Source organism: Stenella coeruleoalba (genome assembly GCF_951394435.1).
Source record: "Stenella coeruleoalba genome assembly, chromosome: 13".
Taxonomy (NCBI): domain Eukaryota; kingdom Metazoa; phylum Chordata; class Mammalia; order Artiodactyla; family Delphinidae; genus Stenella; species Stenella coeruleoalba.
Genome location: NC_137159.1, coordinates 43,799,378 through 43,811,701, shown reverse-complemented (window position 1 = coordinate 43,811,701; position 12,324 = coordinate 43,799,378). Strand labels below are relative to the sequence as shown.

Genomic DNA, 12,324 nt, shown 5'->3' with positions numbered 1-12,324 from the left:
TGTCTGGAATGGTTCTGACACTAGAAATGGTCTGAATCAATTTCCAATACCAAAATTCTAAGAAGTTACATGATGTTGTAAAGATATTCAGTACCAGTCTTGATAACCATTTTTAAGATGAAAATTTAACAACTTGGACTTTTTACCTGTACTATAGCAGAGCCATCTGCAAATCTGGCCAGTTTTCCAGAGGATATTTCTAATTTTCTGTTTAAAATAAAAATTCAATACAAAAGGACTTAGGTCATCAGTACAATTCCCAGCTTAGTATAAAGCAATTAAAGATTCTAATAGAAGAACTAAAGGTTACCAAGCCCCACAGGCCCCCAACCAGCAAAAAACAAACTAAAAAGGGATAGAGTTCACTATCATTATTGAAGATACAGGGGAATTTAAGAGCTGCTTTAGGAAAAACATAGAAACCAAGGCACAGGATAATCTGAATGACACAGTATTTCTGGGGTGCAAAAGCTTTCTTCTTCTTTTTTTTTTTTAAATAATTTTTAGAGGAGTATAGTTGCTTTACAATGTTGTGTTAGTTTCTGCTGTACAGCAAAGTGAATCATTTATATGTATACATATATCCCCAGAAGCTGTCTTCTTAAGTGTTTTTCCCATTTACCACCTTAGTCTCTTTTGTTTTACCACCCTTGCCTTGTTGATTAAAGTAGCCTTTTACCACACAAACTAGGTCATTTCTCTCCTTAAATCCTTTAAAACTTCCCTCATTGCTTTCCAAATATAAACTCCAAGATTGACTGCAGACACCTTCATTTTCTACAATGGCGCCAAGATAAAGTCAACGGGGGAAAGAAACAGTCTTTTCAACCAATGGTGCTGGGACAATTGGATATCCATATGCAAAAAAGTTAATACAGTTGGACCCTTTCCTCGTATTATAAATAAAAATTAACTCAAAATGGATTATTGACTTAAATGTAAAAGTTAAAACTATAAAACTCTAAGGAAAAAACACAGGAATAAATCTTATAAATTTGGGTTAGACAACGTCTTCTTACAGATGACATCAAAAGCACAACAAAAGGAAAAGAATAGATAAATCCGACTTCATCAAAATTAAAAACTTTCATGCTTCAAAGAATATTATCAAGAAAGTGAAAGAAAACCTGCAGAATAGGAGAAATTATTTTGAAATCATATACCTGATAAGGGACTTGTATCTAGAATATGTAAAGAATTCTTACAACTTAACAATAAAAAGAAACCCAGTTTTAAAAACTGGCAAAAGATTTGAACAGATGTCTCTTCAAGGAAGATCAACAAATGGCCAACAAATAATGAAAATATGCTCACCATCATTAGCCACTAGGGAAATGCAAATCAAAACCACAATGAGATACTGTTCACATCTATTAGGATGTTATGTGTTGATGACGATGTGGAGAAATTGGAACTCTCATACACTGCTGATTGAAATGTAAAATGGTGCATCTGCTTTGGGAAATAATCTGGCAATTCCACAAAAGGTTAACAAAGAAGTACTATATGACCCAGCAATTCTACTCCTGTATATATCCAAGAGAAATGAAAACATATGTCCATGTAAAAATCTGCACATGAACCTTCACAGCAGCATTATTAATAACAGCTCCCCAATGGAAACAACCCAGATGTCTGCCAACTGACAAACGAGTGTATCAAGGAAGAGAGTACGGATACTGACAAGGCTGAGCCAAGGAGTGGACTATCCATCCTGGCTAAGAATAAGCCTTCCCAATTGTATCAAAAACCAGGAGAGAAGTGGAGCCAGGGAAGCACTGTTAAAAGCTTCTAAAGCTAATATACAGCATGGGTTTGAACTGCAAGGGTCCACTTATACATGGATTTTTTTTTTTAGTAAACACAGTCTTCGGTTGGTTGAATCATCTGATGCAGAACTATGAATAGGGAGGCCTGACTATGGGACTTGAGCATCCTTGGATCTTGGTACCCACGGCGGGTCCTGGAACCAATTCCACACAGATACTGAGGGATGACTGTATTTACAATGGGGACTGAATGAGTTGGTGAGAGAAAAACAAACAAGCAAACAAACCAGCTCTGCAGTACCCCAAATGTTCTCAAACCCATGCTTGATTTATAGTCAAATACCAAATCCTCCTACTTTCTTTGTTCCCTCTCTTGAGTCTAGCCAGTGTCTCCTTTAGGGATCCTAGACCACCCACCAGATAGTCCTATGGTCCTGCCTTGGTGATTGCCCTAATTTAAACTGTTTTTTCCCCAGGTGTGTGCAATTTATAGTAAGTAAAGAACCAGGTGGTTACTTTCCATTGTCTCATCTCAGTTGGTGCTAACCGACCTATGTAATATTTTCTGTTAATGCACTTTTAGTTGTTTTTGGTGCAAATCTGTTATTAGTTTTGTATTTCATGGTTGATTTTACCTCTTATCAGTTTACTTGCCAAACATTTATGTATAAAATACCTTCAAATATTAATACATAATAGATTGCTAACACATCAGTGGCAAGTGGAACTGGGTGGCTATGGAACTGTATGGGAAGGAGATTTTTGAGCTTTTTAAATGTTGAACCATGTGAGTGAATACCTAATCAAAAAATACTTTTGAAAAAAATAAATAATAAAAAGGATAAGATGAGCAGGGAGATCCTATTGGTGGCCAGAAGAGTGGGAGGAGGCAGCTTAGGAAGATAGAAGGGAAAAGAGGAGCCATCTGCCACAGGAAGTAGAACTCCAGGGAGAGAGATATGCTTAAAGAACATTTTTAGAAACACTTGCAAAATGGTATGGAATGTAACCACCTTACTCCAACTTCCACCAAGAAAAATTCAGTAGTATTGATACAAAACTCACCCCACCCCCACCCCTGCAAACAAAACAAAACAAAACATCCACCTTTAAGATTTGGCCTTGCTTTGTTGCTAACTCACATTTCATCTTTTCACTCCATCCACAGTAAGTTATTTGTAGTTACTCAACGCACTCTCTCACTTCTCTGCAATTGCGCTTGCCACTTTCTCTGCTACCTTCTCCTTGCCTTTCAGGATTCACCTTGAACAGTAAGCTTTAGGGTGTGATAAACATCCCTCTGTGCTCCTTCAGCACCCTGTTCATACCTAATACCTTTCCCACACTGATTTTCTCAGCACTGAACCTCTGTTTATCTTACTTCCTCATCAGACAATCTCTAGTGCCTTGTAACTCAATATCGTAGATGCTCAAAAATAACTTGTTGAAATGAAAATTAAAGTTACCCCAAAGGTTACTGTAAGTATTAAATACATTTACCACAGTAGTATACAACCTCCTAGGGCACTGTAAAGAATACACATAACAAGTATAAAGTATGTGGTACATAGTAATCACCCAAAAAAGTTTGCTGCAAACAACAAACTTATGACAAAGAAAATAATTGATTTACCCAGCAGGTATGATATTTATGAATCTCATTGTTACAACACACAACACAGGTTTAAAAAGAGGTTACAAAAGAGGTCCAGGTTGACTAATAAATGAAAGATTCAAAGTAGATTATTCATGAAAAATTTGGAGGGCAGAGGCTAATCTTGTTGCTTTGAGTCCCTCCTGCCTAACAAATAGGAAATGTCTGTTGAGTAAAATGTTCTGGGGCATTTCTTCAGAGAAGAATAAATGTTCGGTCCTTGAAGAATGGAAGAGATATCTTTTCCCTCAAAAAATCAAAATCAAGGAATGCCAGAGGTGGAAAGACCTTAGAGATCATCTAGCCTAGAGGTCAGCAAACTACAGCATGTTTCTTTACAGCCTTTCACCTAAGACTGTTTCTTACATTTTTAGACGGTTTGTAAACACACATGAATATGTGATACAGTATGCAGCCCACAAAGCCTAAAATATTTACTATCTAGCCTCTTACAGAAAAAGTTTGCTGAATCTTTATCTAATTCAGTCTCTTCATTTGCGGAGCAGAGAGGGAGGGCTGAGGGGGGCCGAAAGTGGTGAAGTAACTTGTTTAAAGATCATTCAGTAACTTAGGGAGGAAGTCTTGGATTCAAAGCCAGATTTTCTGGCTTTTGTATGAACTAGGATCAAAGTTTTTTTAAAAGTACATGTGAAAGGTGTAGATATATAAAGTAAGCATTAGCAGTTTTATTTATTCTAAAAATGAATCCGGTAGTTTTTAAAAAGTGATTTTCGACATGAATTCTGGCAGACAGACCCCTAAAGAGAGTAACGGTTTGAAAAACAAGTTCAAAATCCACCTAGCCTCATAGTACTAGCTTTGGTTGACTCTGAGCAAGCTACCTAACCTTCTCTGAGCCTCTGTTTTAATAAATTTACTACAGGCTTAAACATGAGAGTATCATATAACCGGCGTTCAATAAACTGACCTTGCCCTTCCCTTTCTACCCAGGGTCATACAGGCCAAGCTTTTTAGGCAGTAAACTGAATTGGATGACGTAAGCATCAATGATCAACGCATTATCTTTTCATTTCATAGCCCAGGAGTCCCCGAAAATAAAGGGAACGGAAAACAAGTGGACAGACTCAGCTGGGGAAAAGAAGCCCGGAGTGGGGCAGAAGGGAGGAACAAAAAGCAAAGGGCACGAGGCTGAGACAGCGCGAGAAGGAGGGTGCCAAGAGACAGACTCAAAATCCGGAAAGGGAAATTTGGAATTTAGGTTTGGGATAAAGAGAGGGAAAGAGACCTGGGGTGTCGGATTCGTACTCTAGGAGGTGAATGTACTCGGGCTGGCCTGTCATGATGCCTTGTGAAAGAACAGAGAACGCACACCGTTCCTTACCTGCTGCCTAAGTCCACGGCCACGGTTCGCGACCCCGCGCCACCCCATAGTGCTCGCACCTGCAACTGGGTGAGTGTCCGACCCCGCCCTGGCAGACGGAGGGGACCATGGCCCAGTGGCCGGAGCCAGACGCACGAGCAGCAAGGCCTGCACGCCGCCATGACACCCGGCAAGCGCTCAGCCCGGGCTGCGCCCTGATTGGCTTGCTCAGCAGGTAGTGGGCGGAGCCTAATGCAGTTTCGTTTCCGCGGTGCAGTGGGGAACGCCGGGGAAGCGGATACCGGGCCGCTTTCTACGAAACCTAGAGAGGGCCAAACCTATCTGAACGCGATTGTGACTTAACCAGTCCTTCTTTCCGTATTAGCCAATGAACAACAATTAGAAAAATAATGTGGGCTTTTTGGTTGTTTTTTGTTTTGCTATAGTAGTTTAAAAGAAAGTCCTAGAATAATGTAAGTGTTTAATAAGTAGAGTAAATATAGTAGTAATAGAAGTAATCAGAAAACACATTATTATTTGGCTTATGGGAGCTGAGAATTAGGAGAATTTGCGCAGTGGGCCATGGAAAGAGATCTTTCTCTCTCCCCTCCTTCGCCCTGGCTTTTATTTTATAAATTCAAGCAACAAATATATTACTACGAAGGTTTGCGTTAATTTATTTCTAGTAAGTTAATTTCACTTCTTGTTGACCTATATCGTCATTTTGTATATCTTTATGATCATTTTGGATTCATCTTCCTTTCCACTGATAATATTTAGCAGTTTATTCCTCTGCCTGTTTTGGTCAAGTGTTAATACTTTCTAAACCAACTCTTAAATGCAAAGTGCTTGCTACTATTTAAAAAAAATGTTTTGGAAAATGAAAAAGGTTTTTGGAATTTGAATTTGATCCATTTCTAGGGGGTGGATAAATTTCTCCCACCCCTCTTAATCTGCCTGTTGGAAAATCTTTACGTGGTTCCTGGAATGAACCAATGATCATTTTTCTACTGTGAGGGTCATATTACTCTTTTAAGGTCATAATCCCATCCCCCCCAAAGAAATCCAAACAAAATCCAATGCACATTCAAGCAGAGTTTTAAGAACAAAAAGTGTTAACTCCAGACAGACAAATTATAATATTTGGTGGCAAAGCAGCTCCCTTATACCTTGCTCTCAAGAGCTATTATCACTGATTTGGAATTTCCATGCCAATAGAAGAGATTACTGTTAACTCTATTTATAGGTATTTAGTGTTAAAGTAGTTTTTGCCTCTTCCTCTACCTTTGACTTTACCTTGTTGCCAGTGTTTCCAAGACCATTCCATTGAGACCTGTTATGAGGACAAATCTATCAGAATCTACCTGCTGCAATTCAACATGATTTTAGATTTATAAAATAAGAATACTAAATCACCTTTTGGTAGAGTACCTAAGTACTATATAATCATTTTCATTTAGGCAGTATTGCCTAGTAGTTTAGAGCATAGACTTGAAGTTGTTACCAATCCCCAAAGGGTCAGTGACCCCTCAATGGGTCCTTTGCCTGGAGTTGCAAATGCCACTTAAATGAAACCAGGTTCAGTATAGCACAGCAGAAACTTTTATTGATTAAGGAATTGAGAAAGGAGAGCTCATGCTCTAAAAATACCTTCTCCCCAAAGGGAGGGGAGTAAGGGAATTTTAAGGGGTAATAGGCAGATAAGTCATCAGGGCTGTAGGAAAGGGTAGAGATTTCCAGGGGCAGCTGGGGGTAGCTGGGGCATACGCAGTTTTCCATGCTTCTTTGCACAAGGCATGAATTGTGCCTAGCAGAATACAAATCCTCCCTTTGGGCAGAGATTATAGCACAGTAATTAAGCAGAGGTAACTTTTGGATACTTCCAGGTCTTGTGTGTGTAGGTGCGTTCCTGTGGTCAAGTCAGAGCTGGTTCAGGACAGTTGACCACTGCATATCTCTTAAAGCAGAGCTACAAAACAACTCTGTCAAACACCAGGTGATTTGGAAATAAAGAGATATATCAAGGCAAGGATCCATTAGCTCTCAGGGACTGGTACGAATGACAAAGTATCTCCCTTCTCCATTCCTTGATGAATGAATTAAGTTTCTGCTGTGCTATACCAAATCTGGTTTCATTTGATTGACATTTTCAACTCCAGGCAAAGGACCCATAGACCCATTGAGAGGTCTCCGACCCATTGGGAATCGGTAACAAAGTTAGTCCTGAATGGTGCCAGTCTTGGCTTTGCCATTTGCTAGTTGTCTGACCCTATCTCTCTGAGCCTCAGTTTCTTCATCTGTAGAAATGGATAATACAAATCTCAAAGGATTTTTGTAAAGATTAAACATGACAGAGGATGTAAGATGTTTATCATGGTACATGGCACATTGTCAACAACTCAATAAATGGTAGATTCAGCTTTGATTCAGCCTTTTAAAAACTTTAATTTAATTTATTTTTTATACAGCATGTTCTTATTAGTTATCTGTTTTATACATATTAGTGTATATATGTCAATCCCAATCTCCCAATTCATTCCACCACCACCACCCTACCCTGCTTTCCCCCCTGGTGTCCATACATTTGTTCTCTACATCTGTGTCTCTATTTCTGCCTTGCAAACCGGTTCATCTGTACCATTTTCCTAGATTCCACATATATGCGTTAATATACGATATTTGTTTTTCTCTTTCTGACTTACTTCACTCTGTATGACAGTCCCTAGGTCCATCCAAGTCTCTACAAGTGACCCAATTTCATTCCTTTTTATGTAATTCAGCCTTTTCTTAATTTTCCCTCTAGTTTCCTCTGTTTGAAATACTGAACAACCTTCTTTCCTTCAGAAACTAACCATGGATCGGTTAGCTTTCATCCAGTTGGAAATGCTAGAAAGCAGAATGTGCACATTAAACCCAACTGTTTCCTCACACCAATCCAAAATAATTGAAATGGTAGTAATTGGATCATAAACTCCAAGGCAAATGTGGATAGTGAAATCTTGTGGCAGAGCATTATTATGAAGTAGTCATACAGATGATCAGGCTATGTTTACATTAAGCATTTTAAGACTGACGTAGAAAGAAACGTATAAAATGTTTAAATTCTTGTGGTTGTAGCTACTGAAGCTATGACCCATGAGGTTCAATCTGAAATTGAACCTCACATTCTAGAAGTATAGTTCTGCCAAGTCTAGTTTGAGAGTCAAAATATAATTTAAAATCAGTTTCTTTACCTTGAAGCACATTAACGGTGATCCAATTTAAATCCACCAGCAATGTTTTTCAGATCTCCTTTTCTCTTTTCTTCAAACTCCAATGAAGCTGCATCAAAATAGTTAATACCACTGCACCCTCTGAGTAGCAATTTCATTTAAGTAAAACACCATTGCATTAAATGATTGTTAATTAAAATTTAATTTGGTTTGTAGTTTGGTTTAATATTGATAAATATTTATTTATTTATTTTAGTTTTATGACTAAGCTACCAGAATAAGGAACTTATGTTTTCTTATATATTTGTGCATATTTAAGCAACATAATAAAAAGTATCTTCGGACACTGAAGGGTTACATGAAATTTTTTTTTTCTTGAAAGAATGTAGCATATTCAGCATTAACAAAGTCTGCTCAACACCATTGCCAGAGGGAGCTTTCTAAATCACAAACCTAAATGTGTCTCCATCTTTTTTTTTTTTTTTTTTGGTGGTACGCGGGCCTCTCAGTGTTGTGGCCTTTCCCGTTGCGGAGCGCAGGCTCCGGACGCGCAGGCTCAGTGGCCATGACTCACGGGCCCAGCCGCTCCGCGGCATGTGGGATCCTCCTGGACCGGGGCACGAACCCGCGTCCCCTGCATCGGCAGGCGGACTCTCAACCACTGCGCCACCAGGGAAGCCCAGGGAAGCCCCTGTGTCTCCATCTTGATTAAACTTCTTCTATGGCTTCCTAAATCTTTAATCTACATGATAAAATCTCAACTGCTTTGTGTGGACTATGAAATTTTTTCCTATTCAGCCTCATCAATTTTGACTTACTACCCTACTTCTTTATCTCCCTCTCCTCATTTTTTATTTTATTTTATTTTTTTGACCACATGGCATGCAGGATCTAGTTCCCTGATCAGGGATCGAACCAGTGTCCCCTGTAGTGTAAATGTGGAGTCTTAACCATTGGACCACCAGGGAAGCCCCCCTCTCCTCATTTTATATTCCAAGTAAACTGAACTACTTGTTCTTCTCTAACATATCACCTTCTCTTTTGCCTCCGTGCCTTTGCATGTATGATTCTCTGTGCTTTGCACACATCCCCTCTCAAGTGTCAGTCTTGCAAACTCAGTCTTCTAGTCTCAGCTTCAATACTGTTTTCTCAGACTTCCCCAGACTGACTTATGGGTACAGTCTGTCTGTCCTCCCACTTATTTATTAATTCACATAGTCATTATTTCACCCATGGAAATGAATGTGGGAATAGGTACTGCATAGTGGTTAAAAGGGCTGTCTCTGGAATCAGATTGTCTAGGTTTGAATCTCACCTCTGTCACCTCTTAAACGTGTGACTCTTGGTAAGTCACTTACCCTTTCTATACCTCCTTTTCCTCATTTGTAAAATGAGAATGAAAAGAATATCTACCTCTTAGGGTTGTTATGTGGATTTAAATGCAGCCTTATTTTTATGGAACTAAGCATGGTCCCTGGCACGTGGAAAATGTAATATTTATTTACATAATATTTATTTACATAATATTATTATAAATATTTATTATTTATAATATTACATAATATTACATAATATTATAAATATTTATTATAATAAATATTATTTACATATTATTTACATAATATTTATTTACATAAAAATAAATATAAATATTATATAAATAAATAAAAATATTTATTTTTAATTAATTAATTAATTTTTGGCTATGTTGGGTCTTCGTTGCTACGTGTGGGCTTTCTCTAGTTGCAGTGAGCTGGGGCTACTCTTTGTTGCAATGTGCAGGCTTCTCATCATGGTGGCTTTTCTTGTTGTGGAGCACGGGCTCTAGGTTTGTGAGCTTCAGTAGTTGTGGCACGTGGGCTCAGTAGTTGTGGCTTGCAGGCTCTAGAGCGCAGGCTCAGTAGTTGTGGTGCACTGGCTTAGTTGCTCCGCGGCATGTGGGATCTTCCCGGACCAGGGATCGAACCTGTGTCTCCTGCATTGGCAGGTGGCTTCTTAACCACTGAGCCACCAGGGAAGTCCCAATGTAATATTTATTAAATACCTGCTTTATGTCAGGCACCATATCCTAGGCTCAGAGGATATAAGGGTGTCAAGACAGTCATAGGGCATAAAAATCCCTGCTTTATGGAGCTTGCAATATAGTATGAGAGATTGACAAAAACACAACCAAACAAACAGAAAAACTAGAGTGTGATTCATGCTAAGAAGGGGATAAGCAGATGTGAAGATAGAAAATAGTGGGATGAAGGCATAATTTACATCAAATAAGGTGCCCAGGGAAACACTTCCTGAGGAGGAAACATTTAAGCCAGCCTGAAGGATGAGAAGGAGATGGCTTCTGAGACATGGGGGCCAGGTGGGAGAAGCCACTTGCAGGGGGATAGTTACCCCTAAGTCGGGAAAGGGTTTGGCTTCTGTGAGGACATATGGAAAAGCCAGTGTGGCTAGAGAGTGGTAAGCAAGAATGTGGCAGTCGCTGTCAAAATGGTTGGAGCTGATTCAAGGAGAGGACCTAGAGTAATAAGAGTAATCAGCATACCAACGATGTCACAAGCCATGGAAATGCATGATATCACCTAGAGAGAGGTTAGAAAGAAAGAAGAGGCCTGGGTCTGAGCCCTAAGGAGGGAGAGGCTGCCAAGTCTATGGAAATGGAGTCAACCTTGTTGCAGGAGGAAAGCTAGGATGTACTATGCTAGGTATTTTCCATTTGCACCTGCTCCGTCCATTTTCTACCCTTTTCAGCTCTGCCCTGTACCGCAAGGGGCTGATTTATGGCTGTAACACCCTGACTTCCTGGCCCTCTGACTTTTGGTTGGGTCAGCCAGTGGGAGACACCAGCAGGAGATCAAAGGACTAGAGGAGAGAGAACTTAAAAGCACAGAACCTTTATTCCTTGTGATGTGGCAGTGACTGCTTCCGCCTGTCACTGCAGCACCTTCCAGGTGGCCCTGCTTGCTTGACTCTAGCTATCACGCCAATTACACTGTTTCTCCTCCTTGCTGCTTCAAGCCTTAACAGCTTCCTCCTGTTGCCCATCTCTCAGTGCCTCATCGTTCCTCATTGTTAGTTCCAGAATCTGCCTTCCCCTCTCTAAATAGTCCTTTCATTAAATTCTCTTAGAACTCGTTTGAGTATGCCCTCTGTTTCCTGCTTCCCTTTCCTGCTCCTCAGAGAGAGTCTCTCTTCACTCTTTTGTGTCTCAGCAGTAGAACACCGTTACTTGTTACTAGAAGCATGTTACTCTGGAGGTGAGAGTTGAGGGGTATGCTGTTCTGATTAACCCTCAGTCTTAGGAAGGTATTATCTCCCTGGATCTTGGGTGGGAGTAGCATTCTCAGTGCTGAAGCCCCTCTTCCAGGTGTGATTCTGGGCCCAGCATGTATTCTGCCTCTTCCCCAGAGGTAAAGGGTTATGTTGTTTCTTCTCCCATGTGCAGTGGGTTTTCACAGTGCATTAGGGTGACAACATTTACCTTCCCACAGTGGGTAAGGCTTTTTTTCCTATGGGAAGGTAAGGGAGAAGGATCCAGTGGGGCTTCTGCCTTTCCCGCAGTGACTGCTGTCCTCCTTCTCCAGGATTGCACCAGGAAGGACACTTTCTCAGGACTCCTGCTCTCATCCTAGGCTTTTTTGTGAGTGCCCAGTGAGGTCCACGGAGAAGAGCCTGTGAGTGGTTGTGAATTCGTCTTGTATCTGCAGTGTCCAGGGGTTCTATAGTCTTTTGGCAGCCCACACTTGGCCTTTAGCAATTGGTTAAAAATGATAGTTGAATTCTTCTTGCCAATGTCTTTTGGTGACTGTACCAGGTAAGCAAGGGCTCATGTCCTGTCTCTCTTTGGAGGCTCTTATCTTTCCTTAGGTTTCAGATTATCTGGTTACTCTGTCATTTTAGCTCTCTAATGGGTTCTAGAAGAGTTGTGAATTTCCAGATTGTCAGTTGTTGTTATTTATAAGGATGGGATGCTGTTTCAAGATTTCTGCATCCTAAGCAGAAGCCAGAGGTCTCACATGTAATTCAAGACCTCTCCTCTCCACTAGTCCAGAGAGGTGAAGAAAAAGTAGAATTTGTTCTTTCATTATTTTATTTTTTAGCCTCATCTTGCCTCCATAATTTATGGTTCTTCCAGGATTGGGACAAAGGAGGAGAGAGCAGAGAGAGATGAAAGATTTCAGTTTCTGGAGCCAATGGAGTCCTTATTTGACACTGTCTGGTTTTCATGTCCCCCATTACTGCAGGCATCTAAAACCTGGCTGTGATGTGGGGTGTATTGTGGGACCACCTCTGCTGAGACCACCAAACTGCACAGTTTCCTAATGTGGATACTTTCTGGGTGACATTTTGTGACCTTCCCAGCTTCTGCTC

At 40.2% G+C, this 12,324-nt stretch overlaps 1 protein-coding gene and 1 long non-coding RNA gene across 5 annotated transcripts in view; one reads left to right on the top strand and one right to left on the bottom strand.

Moving 5' to 3' along the window:
- Positions 1 to 4,967, bottom strand: part of PNPT1 (polyribonucleotide nucleotidyltransferase 1) — a 39,932-nt gene extending 34,965 nt beyond the window's left edge. The window contains exons 1-2 of one of the 2 annotated variants that reach the window (XM_079940851.1): positions 4,766 to 4,967; positions 147 to 207 (exon numbers count right to left, since the gene is read on the bottom strand). In XM_079940851.1, the coding sequence (XP_079796977.1) occupies positions 147 to 207; positions 4,766 to 4,926 (222 nt within the window). In that variant the 5' untranslated portion in view covers positions 4,927 to 4,967. The remainder of the gene's footprint in view (positions 1 to 146; positions 208 to 4,765) is intronic. The other variant, XM_079940852.1, reaches the window with a different exon arrangement.
- The window catches only part of LOC307196119, a 433,371-nt gene that overhangs the window by 45,902 nt on the left and 375,145 nt on the right, over positions 1 to 12,324 (top strand). The gene's annotated exons all lie outside the window — the stretch shown is intronic.